The 24,518-nt window shown below is 52.1% G+C and overlaps 1 protein-coding gene across 2 annotated transcripts in view; it reads right to left on the bottom strand.

Moving 5' to 3' along the window:
* Positions 1-1,506: 1,506 nt before the first annotated feature.
* VAC14 (VAC14 component of PIKFYVE complex) overlaps positions 1,507-24,518 on the bottom strand; it is a 32,130-nt gene continuing 9,118 nt past the window's right edge. Inside the window, exons 6-19 of one of the 2 annotated variants that reach the window (XM_075838245.1) lie at positions 22,451-22,560; positions 22,069-22,175; positions 21,860-21,994; positions 21,633-21,767; positions 20,126-20,186; positions 18,749-18,893; positions 7,491-7,556; positions 4,944-5,088; positions 3,879-4,011; positions 3,294-3,468; positions 3,005-3,123; positions 2,846-2,925; positions 2,358-2,508; positions 1,507-2,164 (exon numbers count right to left, since the gene is read on the bottom strand). In XM_075838245.1, coding sequence (XP_075694360.1) covers positions 2,008-2,164; positions 2,358-2,508; positions 2,846-2,925; positions 3,005-3,123; positions 3,294-3,468; positions 3,879-4,011; positions 4,944-5,088; positions 7,491-7,556; positions 18,749-18,893; positions 20,126-20,186; positions 21,633-21,767; positions 21,860-21,994; positions 22,069-22,175; positions 22,451-22,560 — 1,719 coding nt within the window. In that variant the 3' untranslated portion in view covers positions 1,507-2,007. Of the gene's footprint in view, positions 2,165-2,357; positions 2,509-2,845; positions 2,926-3,004; positions 3,124-3,293; positions 3,469-3,878; positions 4,012-4,937; positions 5,089-7,490; positions 7,557-18,748; positions 18,894-20,125; positions 20,187-21,632; positions 21,768-21,859; positions 21,995-22,068; positions 22,176-22,450; positions 22,561-24,518 lie in introns of both variants that reach the window. The other variant, XM_075838244.1, reaches the window with a different exon arrangement.

Here is a 24,518-nt window from a genome sequence, read left to right on the forward strand (position 1 = left end):
CATTACATTACTTATCCTGTACTGATCCGGAGTTACATCCTGTATTATACTCCAGAGCTGCACTCACTATTCTGCTGGTGGAGTCACTGTGTACATACATTACTTATCCTGTACTGATCCGGAGTTACATCCTGTATTATACTCCAGAGCTGCACTCACTATTCTGCTGGTGGAGTCACTGTGTACATACATTACATTACTTATCCTGTACCAATCCTGAGTTACATCCTGTATTATACCCCAGAGCTGTACTCACTATTCTGCTGGTGGAGTCACTGTGTACATACATTACTTATCCAGTCTAACTTTTCTGGTGCAGATGAGCCTAATAAGAGTGACGTATGAAATGCCAGTCTTAATAAATTCCCCTATGTGACTTCACCAGCAGAATAGTGAGTGCAGCTCTGGAGTATAATACAGGATGTAACTCAGGATCAGTACAGGATAAGTAATGTATGTATACAGTGACTCCACCAGCAGAATAGTGAGTGCAGCTCTCGAGTATAATACAGGATATAACTCAGGATCAGTACAGGATAAGTAATGTAATGTATGTACACAGTGACTCCACCAGCAGAATAGTGAGTGCAGCTCTGGAGTATAATACAGGATGTAACTCAGGATCAGTACAGGATAAGTAATGTAATGTATGTACACAGAGACTCCACCAGCAGAATAGTGAGTGCAGCTCTGGAGTATAATACAGGATGTAACTCAGGATCAGTACAGGATAAGTAATGTAATGTATGTACACAGTGACTCCACCAGCAGAATAGTGAGTGCAGCTCTGGAGTATAATACAGGATGTAACTCAGGATCAGTACAGGATAAGTAATGTATGTACACAGTGACTCCACCAGCAGAATAGTGAGCACAGCTCTGGAGTATAATACAGGATGTAACTCAGGATCAGTACAGGAGAAGTAATGTAATGTATGTACACAGTGACTCCACCAGCAGAATAGTGAGTGCAGCTCTGGAGTATAATACAGGATGTAACTCAGGATCAGTCCATGATCAGTAATGTAATGTATGTACACAGTGACTCCACCAGCAGAATAGTGAGTGCAGCTCTGGAGTATAATACAGGATGTAACTCAGGATCAGTACAGGATAAGTAATGTATGTATACAGTGACTCCACCAGCAGAATAGTGAGTGCAGCTCTCGAGTATAATACAGGATATAACTCAGGATCAGTACAGGATAAGTAATGTAATGTATGTACACAGAGACTCCACCAGCAGAATAGTGAGTGCAGCTCTGGAGTATAATACAGGATGTAACTCAGGATCAGTACAGGATAAGTAATGTAATGTATGTACACAGAGACTCCACCAGCAGAATAGTGAGTGCAGCTCTGGAGTATAATACAGGATGTAACTCAGGATCAGTACAGGATAAGTAATGTAATGTATGTACACAGTGACTCCACCAGCAGAATAGTGAGTGCAGCTCTGGAGTATAATACAGGATGTAACTCAGGATCAGTACAGGATAAGTAATGTATGTACACAGTGACTCCACCAGCAGAATAGTGAGTGCAGCTCTGGAGTATAATACAGGATAAGTAATGTATGTGCAGTGATTCTATATAACTTGGTGACCGGGGATTTCACTGTAGGGGACATAACACGGGAGATGTGGAGACACTTTTTTATGTGGAGGGGTGACGGGTGACTTCTGTTCTTGCTGTGGATCTTTGGTGGTGATGTCACCTGATCATATGGAGATTGTCCGGCCAATCACAGTGAAGCCTCAGTGTTGGGGTGTTGTCGGATGTGCTGTGACCACTGCCAGTCCCCCATAGTCCCCACATCTTCTAAGGTCCCTGGTTTTGGTCACTACGAGCCTGGAAGACTTCACGTCCTGTCACCCGCTGCCCTCATCCACGTGACTGGCGGCTGCTGGAGGGGTCTGGGGTTCGGGATGTTGTGAGCCACATGAACCACGGAGCTGCAGCTTCCTACAGGGCGGGGAGGAGACAGCGGTGCCCCCTACAGGGGAGTCACTGCCCCAGACGCCGCTCCACTATGTCCCCGGCCCGTTGGTGTTTTACTTCCAGGTGCTTGTTCTGAACCTTCTCAAAGTGGCGCAGCAGCTCCGGGTAGTCGATCCTCTCACAGTCTGATATGGGGGAGCTCCGCGGTGCGGCCTCAGCGTTCCTGCCGAGAGAAGAGGATAAAATCCCACAACTATTACCCCCAGCAGGTCATGATCCAGTAAATAACACTTCAGCTTCTGGGTATAAAGAGATTTTAGAAGGAAATAGGAACAATGATGACCAGACCGAGTCCTGCTCACACAGGTGCAGGGTTGTTACAGTGTATTCCATGTGAGCGCCGGTCCCAGACTTACCCTGATCTCATGAGCTGGGGGTTGGGGACGCACTGCAGCCGGTGTGACAGGAGCTGGAAGGCGCTGCTCTGGGGAAGCAGCATGAGGAGGCCGTACAGCGCTCGGATCAGGTACGGGTGACTCTCCACGTCCAGGAGCTGCAGCCGCAGGTCTATAGGGAAACCACAGGTCACACTGCAAAGAAGAGACTCCGTGCACCCCTCCCCCACCCGGAGTCTGATCACTACATGTCTCCCCCCCCCCCCCAACACCCACTGACTGTCCCCCCCAACACCCACTGACTGTCCCCCGTCCCCCCCTGCCTGTGACGCGGCTCTGTCCTTACTTGCTCTTCCCAACATCCCCCATGGAACCGGCAAATCACTTCTGCTCTATTTCCCGGCTTAGTGCAGTGTACGCGGCGGAGTGGAGGGGGCGCCGTGTACGCGGCGTATGTGAGGGGGTGCCGTGTACGCGGGGGAGGGGGCGCCGGTGTAGGACGCACTCACACGTGAAGATCGGACATTCTATCAGCTGCACCAACTTGTCCACTTCAGTCAGGAAATCCACGGTCACCTCCAGGTCTCCACTGATGGCAGAAGGTCAAGGAACAAACAACAACAACCCTGAGCGCCGCCGCCCGTACAGCGAGGAGCCGGGAAGGATACAACTTCTGGATCAGGCGGTAGGCGTGCTTGTATTTCTGGGTGAGGAAACAGAGCGACACGGTGGCCACCGGACTATGACACCAGGAGCGGTACAGGCAGCAGAACAGGTCACAGCTCTCCTGGGGGGAAGGAAACGTCAGTGCAACGGGAGACCCCCCTCATATGAAGAACATTTGGCGCACCACACGGCACAGCTGCCGCTCCTCTTTCTTCCATAATACATTTGCTGCGACTATTGTGATTCGTTGGCCGCGTCTTTCGCCGGCACCGATACAGGGAGGGAACATACCGGGGTCTGCAGATCTTTGAGTTGACTCCGGAGCTGGAAGAGTTCGGAGGAGGTCAGTAAGATGCTGTTCAGGTTCTGGACCATCGTGGAGGCAAATTTCAGATCCTCCTCCCGAAGCAAAATGTCCGCCATGGAGTGGAAAATGTTCTCAGCGTTCAGGAGAAGACAAAGCTGCCTGAGGAGGAGAAGAAGCAGGATCCTGAGGAGGGGAGGGGGAGGGCCGCCGGATCATGACCCACCCGAGACCATCGCCCGGGAGCCTCCCCAGAGACCATCGCCCGGGAGCCTCCCCCCCGAGACCATCGCCCGGGAGCCTCCCCCCCCCCGAGACCATCGCCCGGGAGCCTCCCCCCCCCCCCCCGAGACCATCGCCCAGGAGCCTCCCCCCCCGAGACCATCGCCCGGGAGCCTCCCCCCCCGAGACCATCGCCCGGGAGCCTCCCCCGAGACCATCGCCCGGGAGCCTCCCCCGAGACCATCGCCCGGGAGCCTCCCCCGAGACCATCGCCCGGGAGCCTCCCCCGAGACCATCAACCGGGAGCCTCCCCCCCCCGAGACCATCACCCGGGACCCTCGCCCGGTTACCTGATGATGAAGGCTCCTCTCGTCTCCAGGAGTTTCCTCTCGCTGCTGAACCTCTTCAGTAGATTTACCATGAAGCGGTGGAAATAGGAGTTCATGGTGGGAGTGGAGGGCGAGTTCTCCAGCCCCCGAGCACCTGGTGAGATAATGAACAGAGATGAGATCATGAAGTCACATGCAATGCCGCCCTCTCACCACCAGGACGGCGCCTCTCACTGACATCACAGCGGAAAGAAGAACCAGAGCAAAGAAACGCAGAGCAGACGCTCCAACAACCAGAGCGGAAGATGAACGCAAAACCCCGCAGAGAATTGCCCCACCGTGTGAACAGAACCCAGAGCGTGCGCCGATGCCGGAGATATCTGGCTGATACAACTCCCCTCCCCCAGACAGTGAGGGGCCCCCCCCGCTCAATAGTCCTCCGATGTCACAGAACCAACGGCCAGAGAGCGCGTAGCGTCTGCACAGAGGGACTACTACCCCAATCATCTCTCTGAGGATCATTCACAACATTAGCCGCAGCAGAATGGAAACTCTGGGGTCAGAGCGAGCGGGAGGAACGTGGAGTCACAAGGAGCTTAAAGGACGGTCCAGTACAGAGGGGCCCGGGGGTCCAGCAAATAACGATTATTCATCCTGTATCTCTGCTTGCTGTCATTTCATAGGAATCTTCGTCATTTACTTTCAGTGGATGAGACCCCTGGTCACATGATGGACACAGCTGCACGGCTCGTCACAAGACCTGGCTCGGATACCTATACTGTAACGAGAGGAGCAGCTGTGTCCATCACGTGACCCGGAGTCTCGTCCACTGAATGTAAACAATGAAGATGCCTATGATATGACAGCAAGCAGAGCTCTCGAAAATGTCGTGGAACACAAAGTTTATTAAGAAGTAGCAGAACATCTCATGATACGAGGATTAGGGGGGGGTCCCGGGGGAGATGGGTGGGGGATGGGGAAGACAGAGCTCATATTTGACACTTCACCAGTTCTACCCTCCTAATATTTGTGTCCGATGTCCCCCTCCCCATGTTACTGTTGTTGCCGCCCTCTGCTCACCCTCACCGCTGCCGCTGGGCAGAGCTCCTCGCGCCGGGGATGGCACCGGCAGCTTGATCTGGCCGGCCGTGGGCTCGTCATTGACTGCGTCGCTCTGTCCTGCCGGAGAGGAAGCGATTTCTGCCAGAACCTCCAGATCCTTCAGAATGACCTAGAGACAGGAATCATCATCATCCTCCATCATCATCATCCTCCACACTCATCATCATCATCCATCATCATCCTCATCCTCCACACTCATCATCATCATCCATCCTCCATCATCATCATCATCCATCATCATCATCCTCCATCATCATCATCATCCTCCACACTCATCATCATCATCCATCATCATCCTCATCCTCCACACTCATCATCATCATCCATCATCATCATCATCCATCATCATCATCCTCCATCATCATCATCCTCCATCATCATCATCCTCCATCATCATCATCCTCCATCATCATCATCCTCCTCCATCATCATCCTCCATCATCATCATCATCCTCCATCATCATCATCATCCTCCATCATCATCATCCTCCATCATCATCATCCTCCATCATCATCCTCATCCTCCACACTCATCATCATCATCCATCCTCATCATCATCATCATCCTCCATCATCATCATCCTCCATCATCATCATCCTCCATCATCATCATCCTCCATCATCATCATCCTCCATCATCATCATCCTCCATCATCATCATCCTCCATCATCATCCTCATCCTCCACACTCATCATCATCATCCATCCTCATCATCATCATCATCCTCCATCATCATCATCCTCCATCATCATCATCCTCCATCATCATCATCCTCCATCATCATCATCCTCCATCATCATCATCCTCCATCATCATCATCCTCCATCATCATCATCCTCCATCATCATCATCCTCCATCATCATCATCCTCCTCCATCATCATCATCCATCATCATCATCCTCATCCTTCATCATCATCCTCCATCATCATCCTCCATCATCATCATCCCCACTCATCATCATCAATCATCCTCCATCATCATCCACACTCATCATCATCATCCTCCATCATCATCCTCCATCATTACTCATCATCATCCTCCATCATTACTCATCATCATCATCCATCATTACTCATCATCATCATCCTCCATCATCATCATCCTCCATCATCATCATCCTCCATCATTACTCATAATCATCATCCATCATTACTCATCATCATCCTCATCATCATCAGGGGCTCCGCAGAGGATCGGAGTACAATCCCAATCATCAGTCTGCAGATCTCTCATCTCCAGAGACCTCAGGACGACCCCTCGGTCACCCACAGACCGCACCGTGTCCGCTGCAGCAGCCGGACCGCCACCAACATCCCCGGTCACGTCAGGTCGCACGTCAAGCCGCCATTCTGCGGCATTTCACTCTATGAAAGGGCCCCACAAACCGGAGACGTGCGGCGATTGTAAGAACCGCGGTGATTTAGAAGAACGTTTTTAAAAAAATAAAAAATTATTAGTTTAAACACATAGAAGAAAAAACTGACACGACCGCGACCCAATAACGATACAGAAAAATCCCAGCGAGCCCTGAAGACCCCAACACTACAAAGGCAGCAAGCGACCCCCCCCCCCCTGTATCAGCTGCCCAACCCCCACACTGACCCGGCCTGTGACCACCGCTGCACAAAGGGTTAAACAGCCACAAATGATGAGGGGGGGGGGCAGCGGCTTCTATTAACATTCAGGACACAACATCCCGCCTGGTGTAATGCTCTGCAGATCTAGCCAGCCTCTTGTCACCATGGAAACAAGCACGGCCGCCCCGCAGCTCTGCCAGAGGAGGGGGAGAGCGGGATCCAGCTCCATTAACTCCTTCCAGCCCAGACACCACGCTGCTGCGTCCTGGAGACAGAGCGATGCACCCGAAGAACACCCCAGATTATAAGCCCCGCCCACTGCGCTGCTGGACGACACCGTCCCACACATGGAGATGGATCATATGTTCTGCACAAGACGGAGACATGGGCCAGAACCCTCCAATGCTCAAACCGTCCTGCTCACACAGCTGCACGGCTCATAAGAGAAAGCTCTGACACATTGTAACGAGCTGGGCAGCTGTGTCCATTGGAATGGTCAAGAACACGTTTTGAGCCTCTAGGTGAAAATAAGCAATGTTTCCAGTCACTGACAGCAAGCAGTGATCTATAAAACGGTGGTGAATTGAAACATCTCATGGAAAGCTGCTGCCGACCTGCCATCAATCCCTTTAAATTGAATCAGTTTCATCGGAAACGTCACCGTCCTGTAATTCATCAATGATCCAGAGCAGAAATCATCAATCTACCGCCATAAAGGGAGACTGCAGCAAAGAGGTGCACACCGCCATGCCGAGCGCAAGTCTAGAGGGGGCGGAGCATGACACACATGAAAAGCCACCAGTCCAGCTCCGCCCCCTTCATCTGCATTAGACATAAGAGTAAACTTAACCCCTGGAGTTCTCCTTTAATATTCCAAGCGGTCACCCGGATTCAGGTCTACATCAATACAGTCACTACACGGACTACTCACCTCATCAGACTCATCAGACAAAGTCTTCAGCAAGATGGGGAACAGGAGGTCAGTGTGACGGAACATCTGCAGCGAGAAGGTAAAAAGAGAGTCAGGACTACAGCAACTGCGGGAAGACATAGCAGAGCCCGGCGATCAGTAAATCACAATCACCATTAATAAAACATGTGACCTCGACTACAAGTAATAAACTATTTATGCCACGCCCCCTATTTGCATAATACGCGAATATACCCCCGACAGTCCCCACACAGTATAATGCCCCATAGCTGCCTCCACACAGTATAATGTCCCCATAGCTGCCTCCACACAGTATAATGTCCCCATAGCTGCCCCCACACAGTATAATGTCCCCATAGCTGCCTCCACACAGTATAATGCCCCATAGCTGCCCCCACACAGTATAATGCCCCCATAGCTGCCCCCCACACAGTATAATGCCCCATAGCTGCCTCCACACAGTATAATGTCCCCATAGCTGCCTCCACACAGTATAATGCCCCATAGCTGCCACCACACAGTATAATGCCCCATAGCTGCCACCACACAGTATAATGTCCCCATAGCTGCCTCCACACAGTATAATGCCCCATAGCTGCCTCCACACAGTATAATGCCCCATAGCTGCCCCCACACAGTATAATGCCCCCATAGCTGCCCCCCACACAGTATAATGTCCCCATAGCTGCCTCCACACAGTATAATGTCCCCATAGCTGCCTCCACACAGTATAATGTCCCCATAGCTGCCCCCACACAGTATAATGCCCCATAGCTGCCCCCACACAGTATAATGTCCCCATAGCTGCCCCCACACAGTATAATGTCCCCATAGCTGCCTCCACACAGTATAATGTCCCCATAGCTGCCCCCACACAGTATAATGTCCCCATAGCTGCCTCCACACAGTATAATGTCCCCATAGCTGCTCCCACACAGTATAATGTCCCCATAGCTGCCTCCACACAGTATAATGTCCCCATAGCTGCTCCCACACAGTATAATGCCCCATAGCTGCCTCCACACAGTATAATGTCCCCATAGCTGCCCCCACACAGTATAATGTCCCCATAGCTGCCCCCACACAGTATAATGTCCCCATAGCTGCCTCCACACAGTATAATGTCCCCATAGCTGCCTCCACACAGTATAATGCCCCATAGCTGCCCCCACACAGTATAATGCCCCCATAGCTGCCCCCCACACAGTATAATGTCCCCATAGCTGCCTCCACACAGTATAATGTCCCCATAGCTGCCTCCACACAGTATAATGTCCCCATAGCTGCCCCCACACAGTATAATGCCCCATAGCTGCCCCCACACAGTATAATGTCCCCATAGCTGCCTCCACACAGTATAATGTCCCCATAGCTGCCCCCACACAGTATAATGTCCCCATAGCTGCCTCCACACAGTATAATGTCCCCATAGCTGCTCCCACACAGTATAATGTCCCCATAGCTGCCTCCACACAGTATAATGTCCCCATAGCTGCCTCCACACAGTATAATGTCCCCATAGCTGCCCCCACACAGTATAATGCCCCATAGCTGCCTCCACACAGTATAATGTCCCCATAGCTGCCCCCACACAGTATAATGTCCCCATAGCTGCCCCCACACAGTATAATGCCCCCATAGCTACCTCCACACAGTATAATGTCCCCATAGCTACCTCCACACAGTATAATGTCCCCATATCTGCCTCCACACAGTATAATGTCCCTATAGCTGCCTCCACACAGTATAATGTCCCCATAGCTGCCTCCACACAGTATAATGTCCCCATAGCTGCCTCCACACAGTATAATGTCCCCATAGCTGCCTCCACACAGTATAATGCCCCCATAGCTGCCTCCACACAGTATAATGTCCCCATAGCTGCCTCCACACAGTATAATGTCCCCATAGCTGCCTCCACACAGTATAATGTCCCATAGCTGCCTCCACACAGTATAATGTCCCATAGCTGCCTCCACACAGTATAATGTCCCCATAGCTGCCTCCACACAGTATAATGTCCCCATAGCTGCCTCCACACAGTATAATGTCCCCATAGCTGCCTCCACACAGTATAATGCCCCCATAGCTGCCTCCACACAGTATAATGTCCCCATAGCTGCCTCCACACAGTATAATGCCCCCATAACTGCCTCCACACAGTATAATGTCCCCATAGCTGCCCCCACACAGTATAATGCCCCATAGCTGCTCCCACACAGTATAATGCCCCCATAACTGCCTCCACACAGTATAATGTCCCCATAGCTGCCCCCACACAGTATAATGCCCCATAGCTGCTCCCACACAGTATAATGCCCCCATAGCTGCCCCCCACACAGTATAATGTCCCCATAGCTGCCTCCACACAGTATAATGTCCCCATAGCTGCCTCCACACAGTACAATGTCCCCATAGCTGCCTCCACACAGTATAATGTCCCCATAGCTGCCTCCACACAGTATAATGTCCCCATAGCTGCCTCCACACAGTATAATGTCCCCATAGCTGCCCCCACACAGTATAATGTCCCCATAGCTGCCCCCACACAGTATAATGTCCCCATAGCTGCCCCCACACAGTATAATGTCCCCATAGCTGCCTCCACACAGTATAATGCCCCCATAGCTGCCTCCACACAGTATAATGTCCCCATAGCTGCCCCCACACAGTATAATGTCCCCATAGCTGCCGCCACACAGTATAATCCCACATAGCTGCCTCCACACAGTATAATGTCCCCATAGCTGCCTCCACACAGTATAATGTCCCATAGCTGCCTCCACACAGTATAATGCCCCCATAGCTGCCTCCACACAGTATAATGTCCCCATAGCTGCCCCACACAGTATAATGCCCCCATAGCTGCCTCCACACAGTATAATGCCCCCATAGCTGCCTCCACACAGTATAATGCCCCCATAGCTGCCTCCACACAGTATAATGTCCCCATAGCTGCCCCCACACAGTATAATGTCCCCATAGCTGCCGCCACACAGTATAATCCCACATAGCTGCCTCCACACAGTATAATGCACCCATAGCTGCCTCCACACAGTATAATGTCCCCATAGCTGCCGCCACACAGTATAATGTCCCCATAGCTGCCCCCACACAGTATAATGCCCCCATAGCTGCCCCCACACAGTATAATGCCCCCATAGCTGCTCCCCACACAGTATAATGTCCCCATAGCTGCCCTCCACACAGTATAATGTCCCCATAGCTGCCCCCACACAGTATAATGTCCCCATAGCTGCCTCCACACAGTATAATGTCCCCATAGCTGCCCCCACACAGTATAATGCCCCCATAGCTGCCCCCACACAGTATAATGTCCCCATAGCTGCCTCCACACAGTATAATGTCCCCATAGCTGCCTCCACACAGTATAATGCCCCATAGCTGCCTCCACACAGTATAATGTCCCCATAGCTGCCTCCACACAGTATAATGTCCCCATAGCTGCCCCCACACAGTATAATGTCCCCATAGCTGCCCCCACACAGTATAATGTCCCCATAGCTGCCTCCACACAGTATAATGTCCCCATAGATGCCCCCACACAGTATAATGCCCCCATAGCTGCCCCCACACAGTATAATGTCCCCATAGCTGCCCCCACACAGTATAATGTCCCCATAGCTGCCCTCCACACAGTATAATGTCCCCATAGCTGCCCCCACACAGTATAATGTCCCCATAGCTGCCTCCACACAGTATAATGTCCCCATAGATGCCCCCACACAGTATAATGCCCCCATAGCTGCCCCCACACAGTATAATGTCCCCATAGCTGCCTCCACACAGTATAATGTCCCCATAGATGCCCCCACACAGTATAATGCCCCCATAGCTGCCCCCACACAGTATAATGCCCCCATAGCTGCCCCCACACAGTATAATGCCCCCATAGCTGCCCCCACACAGTATAATGTCCCCATAGCTGCCTCCACACAGTATAATGTCCCCATAGCTGCCTCCACACAGTATAATGTCCCCATAGCTGCCTCCACACAGTATAATGTCCCCATAGCTGCCTCCACACAGTACAATGTCCCCATAGCTGCCTCCACACAGTATAATGTCCCCATAGCTGCCCACACACAGTACAATGTCCCCATAACTGCCTCCACACAGTACAATGTCCCCATAGCTGCCCCCACACAGTATAATGCCCCATAGCTGCCCCCACACAGTATAATGTCCCCATAGCTGCCCCACACAGTATAATGTCCCCATAGCTGCCTCCACACAGTATAATGTCCCCATAGCTGCCCCCACACAGTATAATGTCCCCATAGCTGCCCCCACACAGTATAATGTCCCCATAGCTGCCTCCACACAGTACAATGTCCCCATAGCTGCCTCCACACAGTATAATGTCCCCATAGCTGCCCCACACAGTATAATGTCCCCATAGCTGCCCCCACACAGTATAATGCCCCCATAGCTGCCTCCACACAGTATAATGCCCCCAAAGCTGCCTCCACACAGTATAATGCCCCCATAGCTGCCTCCACACAGTATAATGTCCCCATAGCTGCCCCCACACAGTATAATGTCCCCATAGCTGCCCCCACACAGTATAATGTCCCCATAGCTGCCCCCACACAGTATAATGTCCCCATAGCTGCCTCCACACAGTATAATGCCCCATAGCTGCCCCCACACAGTATAATGCCCCCATAGCTGCCCCCCACACAGTATAATGCCCCCATAGCTGCCTCTACACAGTATAATGTCCCCATAGCTGCCCCCACACAGTATAATGTCCCCATAGCTGCCCCCACACAGTATAATGTCCCCATAGCTGCGCCCACACAGTATAATGTCCCCATAGCTGCCCCCACACAGTATAATGTCCCCATAGCTGCCCCCACACAGTATAATGCCCCCATAGCTGCCCCCACACAGTATAATGTCCTCATAACTGCCACCACACAGTATAATGTCCCCATAACAGCTTCCACACAGTATAATGCCCCCATAGCTGCCTCCACACAGTATAATGTCCCCATAGCTGCCTCCACACAGTATAATGTCCTCATAACTGCCACCACACAGTATAATGTCCCCATAACAGCTTCCACACAGTATAATGCCCCCATAGCTGCCTCCACACAGTATAATGCCCCCATAGCTGCCTCCACACAGTATAATGTCCCCATAGCTGCCCCCACACAGTATAATGTCCCCATAGCTGCCCCCACACAGTATAATGCCCCCATAGCTGCCTCCACACAGTATAATGCCCCATAGCTGCCTCCACACAGTATAATGTCCCCATAGCTGCCTCCACACAGTATAATGTCCCCATAGCTGCCTCCACACAGTATAATGCCCCATAGCTGCCTCCACACAGTATAATGTCCCCATAGCTGCCTCCACACAGTATAATGTCCCCATAGCTGCCTCCACACAGTATAATGTCCCCATAGCTGCCCCCACACAGTATAATGTCCCCATAGCTGCCTCCACACAGTATAATGTCCCCATAGCTGCCCCCACACAGTATAATGCCCCCATAGCTGCCCCCACACAGTATAATGCCCCCATAGCTGCCTCCACACAGTATAATGTCCCCATAGCTGCCTCCACACAGTATAATGCCCTCATAGCTGCCCCCACACAGTATAATGTCCCCATAGCTGCCTCCACACAGTATAATGTCCCCATAGCTGCCCCCACACAGTATAATGTCCCCATAGCTGCCTCCACACAGTATAATGTCCCCATAGCTGCCTCCACACAGTATAATGCCCCCATAGCTGCCCCCACACAGTATAATGCCCCATAGCTGCCCCCACACAGTATAATGCCCCATAGCTGCCCCCACACAGTATAATGCCCCATAGCTACCTCCACACTGTATAATGTCCCATAGCTACCCCCACACAGTATAATGTCCCCATAGCTGCCTCCACACAGTATAATGCCCCCATAGCTGCCTCCACACAGTATAATGCCCCATAGCTGCCCCCACACTGTATAATGTCCCATAGCTACCCCCACACAGTATAATGTCCCCATAACTGCCCCCACACAGTATAATGCCCCCATAACTGCCCTCCACACAGTATAATGTCCTCATAGCTGCCCCCACACAGTATAATGTCCCCATAGCTGCTCCCACACAGTATAATGTACCCATAGCTGCCCCCACACAGTATAATGTCCCCATAGCTACCTCCACACAGTATAATGTCCCCATAGCTGCCCCACACAGTATAATGTCCCCATAGCTGCCTCCACACAGTATAATGTCCCCATAGCTGCCTCCACACAGTATAATGCCCCCATAGCTGCCACCACACAGTATAATGTCCCCATAGCTGCCCCCACACAGTATAATGTCCCCATAGCTGCCTCCACACAGTATAATGTCCCCATAGCTGCCTCCACACAGTATAATGTCCCCATAGCTGCCTCCACACAGTATAATGCCCCCATAGCTGCCCCCACACAGTATAATGCCCCCATAACTGCCTCCACACAGTATAATGCCCCCATAGCTGCCTCCACACAGTATAATGTCCCCATAACTGCCTCCACACAGTATAATGTCCCCATAGCTGCCTCCACACAGTATAATGCCCCCATAGCTGCCTCCACACAGTATAATGTCCCCATAGCTGCTCCCACACAGTATAATGTCCCCATAGCTGCCCCCACACAGTATAATGTCCCCATAGCTGCTCCCACACAGTATAATGTCCCCATAGCTGCCTCCACACAGTATAATGTCCCCATAGCTGCCTCCACACAGTATAATGTCCCCATAGCTGCCTCCACACAGTATAATGCCCCCATAGCTGCCCCCACACAGTATAATGCCCCCATAACTGCCTCCACACAGTATAATGTCCCCATAGCTGCCTCCACACAGTATAATGTCCCCATAGCTGCCTCCACACAGTATAATGCCCCCATAGCTGCCTCCACACAGTATAATGTCCCCATAGCTGCCTCCACACAGTATAATGCCCCCATAGCTGCCCCCACAGTATAATGTCCCCATAGCCGCCTCCACACAGTATAATGTCCCCATAGCTGCTCCCACACAGTATAATGTCCCCATAGCTGCCTCCACACAGTATAATGTCCCCATAGCTGCCCCCACACAGTATAATGTCCCATAGCTGCCCCCACACAGTATAATGCCCCCATAGCTGCCTCCACACAGTATAATGTCCCCATAACTGCTCCCACACAGTATAATGCCCCATAGCTGCCTCCACACAGTATAATGCCCCATAGCTGCCTCCACACAGTATAATGCCCCATAGCTGCCTCCACACAGTATAATGCCCCATAGCTGCCTCCACACAGTATAATGTCCCCATAGCTGCCTCCACACAGTATAATGTCCCCATAGCTGCTCCCACACAGTATAATGTCCCCATAGCTGCCTCCACACAGTATAATGCCCCCATAGCTGCTCCCACACAGTATAATGCCCCCATAGCTGCTCCCACACAGTATAATGCCCCCATAACTGTCTCCACACAGTATAATGCCCCATAGCCGCCTCCACACAGTATAATGCCCCCATAGCTGCTCCCACACAGTATAATGCCCCCATAACTGTCTCCACACAGTATAATGTCCCCATAGCCGCCTCCACACAGTATAATGTCCCCATAGCTGCTCCCACACAGTATAATGTCCCCATAGCTGCCTCCACACAGTATAATGCCCCCATAGCTGCTCCCACACAGTATAATGCCCCCATAGCTGCTCCCACACAGTATAATGCCCCCATAACTGTCTCCACACAGTATAATGCCCCATAGCTGCCTCCACACAGTATAATGCCCCCATAGCTGCCTCCACACAGTATAATGCCCCATAGCTGCCTCCACACAGTATAATGCCCCCATAGCTGCCTCCACACAGTATAATGCCCCCATAGCTGCCTCCACACAGTATAATGCCCCCATAGCCGCCTCCACACAGTATAATGTCCCCATAGCTGCCTCCACACAGTATAATGCCCCCATAGCTGCCTCCACACAGTATAATGCCCCCATAGCCGCCTCCACACAGTATAATGTCCCCATAGCTGCCTCCACACAGTATAATGCCCCCATAGCCGCCTCCACACAGTATAATGTCCCCATAGCTGCCTCCACACAGTATAATGTCCCCATAGCTGCCTCCACACAGTATAATGCCCCCATAGCTGCCTCCACACAGTATAATGCCCCCATAGCTGCCCCCACACAGTATAATGCCCCCATAGCTGCCTCCACACAGTATAATGCCCCCATAGCTGCTCCCACACAGTATAATGCCCCCATAGCTGCTCCCACACAGTATAATGTCCCCATAACTGCCTCCACACAGTATAATGCCCCATAGCTGCCCACACAGTATAATGTCCCCATAGCTGCCCCCACACAGTATAATGTCCCCATAGCTGCCTCCACACAGTATAATGCCCCCATAGCTGCCTCCACACAGTATAATGTCCCCATAGCTGCCTCCACACAGTATAATGTCCCCATAGCTGCCTCCACACAGTATAATGTCCCCATAGCTGCCACCACACAGTATAATGCCCCCATAGCTGCCACCACACAGTATAATGCCCCCATAACTGCCTCCACACAGTATAATGCCCCCATAGCTGCCTCCACACAGTATAATGTCCCCATAGCTGCCTCCACACAGTATAATGTCCCCATAGCTGCCTCCACACAGTATAATGTCCCCATAGCTGCCTCCACACAGTATAATGCCCCCATAGCTGCCTCCACACAGTATAATGTCCCCATAGCTGCCTCCACACAGTATAATGTCCCCATAGCTGCCTCCACACAGTATAATGTCCCCATAGCTGCCTCCACACAGTATAATGTCCCCATAGCTGCTCCCACACAGTATAATGTCCCCATAGCTGCCCCCACACAGTATAATGTCCCCATAGCTGCCTCCACACAGTATAATGCCCCCACAGCTGCCTCCACACAGTATAATGTCCCCATAGCTGCCTCCACACAGTATAATGTCCCCATAGCTGCCTCCACACAGTATAATGCCCCCATAGCTGCCTCCACACAGTATAATGTCCCCATAGCTGCCTCCACACAGTATAATGCCCCCATAGCTGCCTCCACACAGTATAATGCCCCCATAGCTGCCTCCACAGTATAATGTCCCCATAGCTGCCTCCACACAGTATAATGTCCCCATAGCTGCCTCCACACAGTATAATGTCCCCATAGCTGCCTCCACACAGTATAATGTCCCCATAGCTGCCTCCACACAGTATAATGTCCCCATAGCTGCTCCCACACAGTATAATGTCCCCATAGCTGCCCCCACACAGTATAATGTCCCCATAGCTGCCTCCACACAGTATAATGCCCCCACAGCTGCCTCCACACAGTATAATGTCCCCATAGCTGCCTCCACACAGTATAATGTCCCCATAGCTGCCTCCACACAGTATAATGCCCCCATAGCTGCCTCCACACAGTATAATGCCCCCATAGCTGCCCCCACACAGTATAATGTCCCCATAGCTGCCTCCACACAGTATAATGTCCCCATAGCTGCCTCCACACAGTATAATGTCCCCATAGCTGCCTCCACACAGTATAATGTCCCCATAGCTGCCCCCACACAGTATAATGTCCCCATAGCTGCCTCCACACAGTATAATGCCCCCATAGCTGCCTCCACACAGTATAATGCCCCCATAGCTGCCTCCACACAGTATAATGCCCCCATAGCTGCCCCCACACAGTATAATGTCCCCATAGCTGCCCCCACACAGTATAATGCCCCCATAGCTGCCTCCACACAGTATAATGTCCCCATAGCTGCCTCCACACAGTATAATGTCCCCATGGCTGCCTCCACACAGTATAATGTCCCCATAGCTGCCCCCACACAGTATAATGCCCCATAGCTGCCCCCACACAGTATAATGTCCCCATAGCTGCCTCCACACAGTATAATGCCCCCATAGCTGCCTCCACACAGTATAATGTCCCCATAGCTGCCTCCACACAGTATAATGCCCCCATAGCTGCCCCCACACAGTATAATGTCCACATAGCTGCCACCACACAGTATAATGCCCCCATAACTGCCCTCCACACAGTATAATGCCCGCATAGCTGCCTCCACACAGTATAATGTCCCCATAACTGCTCCCACACAGTATAATGCCCCCATAGCTGCCTCCACACAGTATAATGTCCCCATGGCTGCCTCCACACAGTATAATGTCCCCATAGCTGCCCCCACACAGTATAATGCCCCATAGCTGCCCCCACACAGTATAATGTCCCCATAGCTGCCTCCACACAGTATAATGCCCCCATAGCTGCCTCCACACAGTATAATGTCCCCATAGCTGCCCCCACACAGTATAATGCCCCCATAGCTGCCCCACACAGTATAATGCCCCATAGCTGCCTCCACACAGTATAATGCCCCATAGCTGCCTCCACACAGTATAATGCCCCCATAGCTGCCTCCACACAGTATAATGTCCCCATAACTGCCTCCACACAGTATAATGTCCCCATAGCTGCCTCCACACAGTATAATGCCCCCATAGCTGCCTCCACACAGTATAATGTCCCCATAACTGCCTCCACACAGTATAATGTCCCCATAGCTGCCCCCACACAGTATAATGTCCCCATAGCTGCCCCCACACAGTATAATGCCCCCATAGCTGCCTCCACACAGTATAATGTCCCCATAGCTGCCTCCACACAGTATAATGTCCCCATAGAAGCCTCCACACAGTATAATGTCCCCATAACTGCCTCCACACAGTATAATGTCCCCATAGCTGCTCCCACACAGTATAATGTCCCCATAGCTGCCTCCACACAGTATAATGTCCCCATAACTGCCTCCACACAGTATAATGCCCCCATAGCTGCCCCCACACAGTATAATGCCCCATAGCTGCCTCCACACAGTATAATGTCCCCATAGCTGCCACCACACAGTATAATGTCCCCATAGCTGCTCTACCAGTGGATTCAACTGTATCTGTGCCCTGAAGTTGACGATACAGTCTAACCCGGGAAAAATAATTGATAAAACCAAAATTTACAAGAGGACGTCGATTAATTGCCGAGCCCTAATCTATACTGTATATATACTGCCCCCTGCTGGATGTACAGGAGTATACAGATCTATACAGGCAGCCATCTATAGTGTCTATATACTGCCCCCTGCTGGATATAGATGTACCCTACAGCTTCACCATAATGGGGGGCACGCACCTTGCGGGGGGTCTTGATGTACAGATGATAAAGCCACTTCAGGACACAGATTCGGGTCATCATCCCGGTGCCCGGCTCATGGAGGTACCGATCCAATACCTGAACAATTCCATCCAGATTCAGGGTCACTACACCGGCGGGGGCGCTGCGGGCCACAAAACAATGGAGAATGAGGCACTAAGTACAAAGGGGTCACAGGTCGTGCGTCTCCCCGCGTGAACCGTCTGTGGTGGGGGAGGGGGGCACAGAACTGGTCACATGAGGAGACGCAGCGTTTTTCTGCTGTGGATTATTTTCCAGGTTTCTTTTACACAGCGATTATGAGAGATTACAACCTCGTCTCTGCTGCGCCGTCAACCACAATCACTGCGCAGCCCAGCCCCTCCAGGGTTAACAAACCTAGTTAATCACTTGTTAAGAGGAAAAGAGGCGACCTGCCAGCGGCTTCTCGAGTTCACAGCGCCATTGTTATGTAAATGCCGGATGATGTGTACAATGATGAGTGCAGGAATCCCACGTTCATTGTTAGTCATCCGCACTTAAAGGGCCGGCGCAGTTAATCATTGCATGATGGGAACCTCTGCAACTTTCTAATAGACTATTTCAATTCCTCACCATTTTGAAGATCTCTGCTTGCTGTCAGTGAATGAGTATATTATTTACAGCTGGAGGCTGAAAATCTATCCTGACCTAATACTTCTCACAGCTGAGGGTTTGTTACAATGTCTAGACAACCCCGATACATTTTAGCTGTAGTAATACCTTGTAGTAAAGAACAGGGACAGGAGAGAGATTTGAGCTGCGCCTGTATTTACCAGATAGAAGACGGTCTACACTGTTACACTGCACCAAACCCATCAGCCGTGTGAGCAGGAGTGTAAACAAGAGTGTTCCCATTCACCGAAAACAAGCAGAGATCTTAAAATGGTGTGGAATTGAAACACAGAGTATATTAGAAAGCTGCAGAACTTGTCATTATACACGATGACGAGGAGGATGATGATGAGGATGATGATGAGGATGAGGATGATGATGAGGACGAGGATGTATTCACATAAAATCAGTGACCCCCCCCCCCCCCCTCACATTATTATTTGCTGCACGATGACAGAAAGTTACTGATGTGACTAATAATAATGAAGGGGGAGATTCCCGGCCCATCGAACCGCGACTAAGCGAAGACCTGAGGGACTGTAAGCTGTATACTGCCACCTGGTGGTCACAGACAGTAATGCAGGGGAAGAGTGACTGCATCCTCCTGAATATTTAGTGTTTCACTGTCCACTATGGCTCCGCCCCTCCCAGACAGTCACATGACGGCACAGTAGATGGAGAATGCCCCCCCCCCCCCTGTGCTGGGGTCATGAACCCCCTCACCTTCTGGGTGCAAACACATTGATGTTGTCCAGACTGGAGTCGTTGTCTATATCTGGAGTTCCTGCAAAGAAAAAGAGGATCCGTCACTACACGAAGCAGCGGAACACGGATAAAGAGTACCGGGTGGTTATAATACAATCAGCCACATCTCCAGAAATGCAATACTGCGGACCTGTCCAATCAGAAGCATCACCAAATACAAATAGAGGTATCGGATCACTCCGGCAGTCACCCCAGGAAGTCACCCCCGGCAGCCGCCCCCGGCAGTGTCCGATTTGTGGGGTTTATTCCCTTTAAGGCGGGATTCACACGACCGGGTCGGGTCCGAGCCCGAGTGCCGGCCGGTAAAATCGGCCATTCTGCCCGGCCGGTTTGCATAAAGTTATGCATCCGTGCCGGGCCGGGCAGATCCGGACAGTGACATCAGCGGCAGCTCCTGAAGGGGAATCCCCATGTGTTCGGGGATTCCGCTTCAGGAGTTTCCCCTGATGTCACTGCCCAGATATGGACAGAGACATCAAGCGCTCTGTCCAGGAGCGGAATCCCCGAAAACACGGGGATTCCGCTCCTTCAAGGAGCTAAAGTGCGGCTAGCACATAGCAGAGCGGGGAGATACCTCCCTGCTCTGCTATAGTGGCGTCGCTGCAGTAGTAGCAGCCGCAGCAGCAGCTGCTGCTACTAGCAGCGCCATCGAAGGTGTCGCCGAGCCAGGGTGCTTTTAACAAGCAGGGGAAGGGAGCCAGCGCAGCGCTCCCTCCACCTGCTGTACACCCCGGCCCTGCCACACAGTGTACAGCGATGCCATTCGTCAGAATGGCATCAACTCCTCCTCCTCACATGCACTCTGCGCTGTGAGGAGGAGGAGATAGAGCGCAAGCCACGGGAAACCCGGCCATCACTCGGAACACATTCCGGTGATGGCCGTGTAATACCCGGCCCCATAGACTTCTATGGGAGCCGGGCGGCCGGGTGTCCGGGCAAAGATAGAGCATGTCCTATTTTTTGACGGCCGGATTTTCCGGCCGTCAAAAAATCGGTCGTGTGAATAGCCCCATTAGGGGTCTATCATTCCTAATGCAGCCGGGTGCCGGCCGATTTATGAACGGCCGGCACCCGGACGGGAAACCCTGCCGTGTGAATGAGGCCTTACACTCCGCGGCAGACATCTCTCCTATACACGTGACTGGCGACATTTCTACAAACCACATTCACGTTAGGAAAATTCCTGCAACAAATCTGCCGCGTGTGAACATTTTCTAACTTCCCGCCGCTTTCATGGCAGCGAAGCGGTCCAGCCGGATTGACCTGAAGATCACATTAATACGGCTCCTCTGTTGTCACTCCTGTCAGAGTCCCGCATGTGGCAATGTGTCCATTTTAGGCTTCAGTTATGGGGAGACTGTTCTGCACCCCAGGTTTTTAGCGGTTTAGAATCTACCCACAACTTCCCATAATCTGTGCTCTCCAGGGGGCGCCACACTAACCCTTATATCCATTACAGTCTCACCACAGTCCGCGGCCTCTTGATGTGATGGCTGCTCATCCTGGCTTGGTAACGGACTTGTGTCATCACTCTCATCATCCTCTGGGGTCACCAGCTTCATCAGGCTCAGGTTACATACATTGGCCACCTCTTTAATACCTGGGGTCACAAGATGTAAGGGGAACACTGGAGAAGTCGTGGCATCAGATGTGACTAGTGGGGGGACAAAGCAGCACCCCCAGAAAGGATACTTTTCTTCCGGTCATCATAAGACAGACAAGGCAGGACGGCCGTCAAGATCCCTGAGGAATATGGAAGCATCACTCTGCCGGCCAACTGCAGGAACTCCCGCATCCAGGACATGGCGGTCAGCTGTATGAGGTCATCTGTCAACACCAAGGTGGTCAGTCAGGGTCTACCTGCCGGACACAGCGCTCAGACGCGGGGGCTGGGCACTCACCTGACGACTGGCAGTGGATCACCAGGATGTTGGCCATCTCTGCAAACTTCACACTGTCCGGCATCTTCTTGATCTCCTTCAGGAATTCCCCCAGAGACATCTCACACCTGCAGGAACACAGCGCCAGATGCAGCAGAGCCCAGGGAGGTCCAGCACCATAACCCCCAGCAGCCCCAGGTCTCTTACAATGATGGCAGAGGCAGGTATATGTGACTGGGAGGAGGGTCAAATAAAACGTGTGGACTTACGTGGCGGCGTGGATCTAGAGAAGAAACCTCAGTGGAGTTGGGGCTTTAAACAAATGTCAAGTGACCGGGGACACAGGCTGCGGAGTCACATATATATATATCTAACACCAGAAGCGCTACCCTCCCCCACTCACATCTTCCGGATCTCTTTACTGTTATCTCCAAGTATCTGAAATAAACCGTCCAGAATCTCCGGCAGATATTCCAGCATATTGATGTCCGGAACATTCTCCAGAACGAGGATCTGAGATAGAAATGGAAAAAAGATCACAAACAATTCATCTGCAGAAATAAATCTCACACATTATCAATAGACTTCCCACTACTGCCAGGATCCAGCAATCCACACCAGATCCCACTACTGCCAGGATCCAGCCATCCACACCAGATCCCACTACTGCCAGGATCCAGCCATCCACACCAGATTCCACTACTGTCATGATTCAGCCATCCACACCAGATCCCACTACTGCCAGGATCCAGCCATCCACACCAGATCCCACTACTGCCAGGATCCAGCCATCCACACCAGATCCCACTACTGCCAGGATCCAGCCATCCACACCAGATCCCACTACTGTCATGATTCAGCCATCCACACCAGATCCCACTACTGCCAGGATCCAGTCATCCACACCAAATCCCACTACTGCCAGGATCCAGTCATCCACACCAGATCCCACTACTGTCAGGATCCAGCCATCCACGCCAGATCCCACTACTGCCAGGATCCAGCCATCCACGCCAGATCCCACTACTGCCAGGATCCAGCCATCCACGCCAGATCCCACTACTGCCAGGATCCAGCCATCCACGCCAGATCCCACTACTGCCAGGATCCAGCCATCCACGCCAGATCCCACTACTGCCAGGATCCAGCCATCCACACCAGATCCCACTACTGCCAGGATTCAGCCATCCACACCAGATCCCACTACTGCCAGGATTCAGCCATCCACGCCAGATCCCACTACTGCCAGGATCCAGCCATCCACGCCAGATCCCACTACTGCCTGGATTCAGCCATCCACGCCAGATCCCACTACTGTCAGGATCCAGCCATCCACGCCAGATCCCACTACTGCCAGGATTCAGCCATCCACTCCAAATCCCACTACTGCCAGGATCCAGCCATCCACGCCAGATCCCACTACTGCCAGGATCCAGCCATCTACGCCAGATCCCACTACTGCCAGGATCCAGCCATCCACTCCAGATCCCACTACTGCCAGGATCCAGCCATCCACACCAGATCCCACTACTGCCAGGATCCAGCCATCCACACCAGATCCCACTACTGCCAGGATCCAGCCATCCACACCAAATTCCACTACTGCCAGGATCCAGTCATCCACACCAGATCCCACTACTGTCAGGATCCAGCCATCCACACCAGATCCCACTACTGCCAGGATCCAGCCATCCACACCAGATCCCACTACTGCCAGGATCCAGCCATCCACGCCAGATCCCACTACTGTCAGGATCCAGCCATCCACGCCAGATCCCACTACTGCCAGGATCCAGCCATCCACGCCACATCCCACTACTGCCAGGATCCAGCCATCCACGCCAGATCCCACTACTGCCAGGATTCAGCCATCCACGCCAGATCCCACTACTGTCAGGATCCAGCCATCCACGCCAGATCCCACTACTGTCAGGATCCAGCCATCCACGCCAGATCCCACTACTGCCAGGATCCAGCCATGCACGCCACATCCCACTACTGCCAGGATCCAGCCATCCACGCCAGATCCCACTACTGCCAGGATCCAGCCATCCACACCAGATCCCACTACTGCCAGGATCCAGCCATCCACACCAGAACCCACTACTGCCAGGATCCAGCCATCCACACCAGATCCCACTACTGCCAGGATCCAGCCATCCACACCAGATCCCACTACTGCCAGGATCCAGCCATCCACACCAGATCCCACTACTGCCAGGATCCAGCCATCCACACCAGATCCCAATACTGCCAGGATTCTGTCATCCACACCAGATCCCACTACTGCCAGGATTCTGTCATCCACACCAGATCCCACTACTGCCAGGATCGTCATCAACACCAGATCCCACTACTGCCAGGATCCAGTCATGCACAGTAGATCTCACTGCCAGGATCCAGCCATCCACACCAGATCCCACTACTGCCAGGATCCAGCCATCCACACCAGATCCCACTACTGCCAGGAT

This window comes from Rhinoderma darwinii, chromosome 9 (genome assembly GCF_050947455.1).
Source record: "Rhinoderma darwinii isolate aRhiDar2 chromosome 9, aRhiDar2.hap1, whole genome shotgun sequence".
In the NCBI taxonomy this organism is placed as follows: Eukaryota; Metazoa; Chordata; class Amphibia; order Anura; family Rhinodermatidae; genus Rhinoderma; species Rhinoderma darwinii.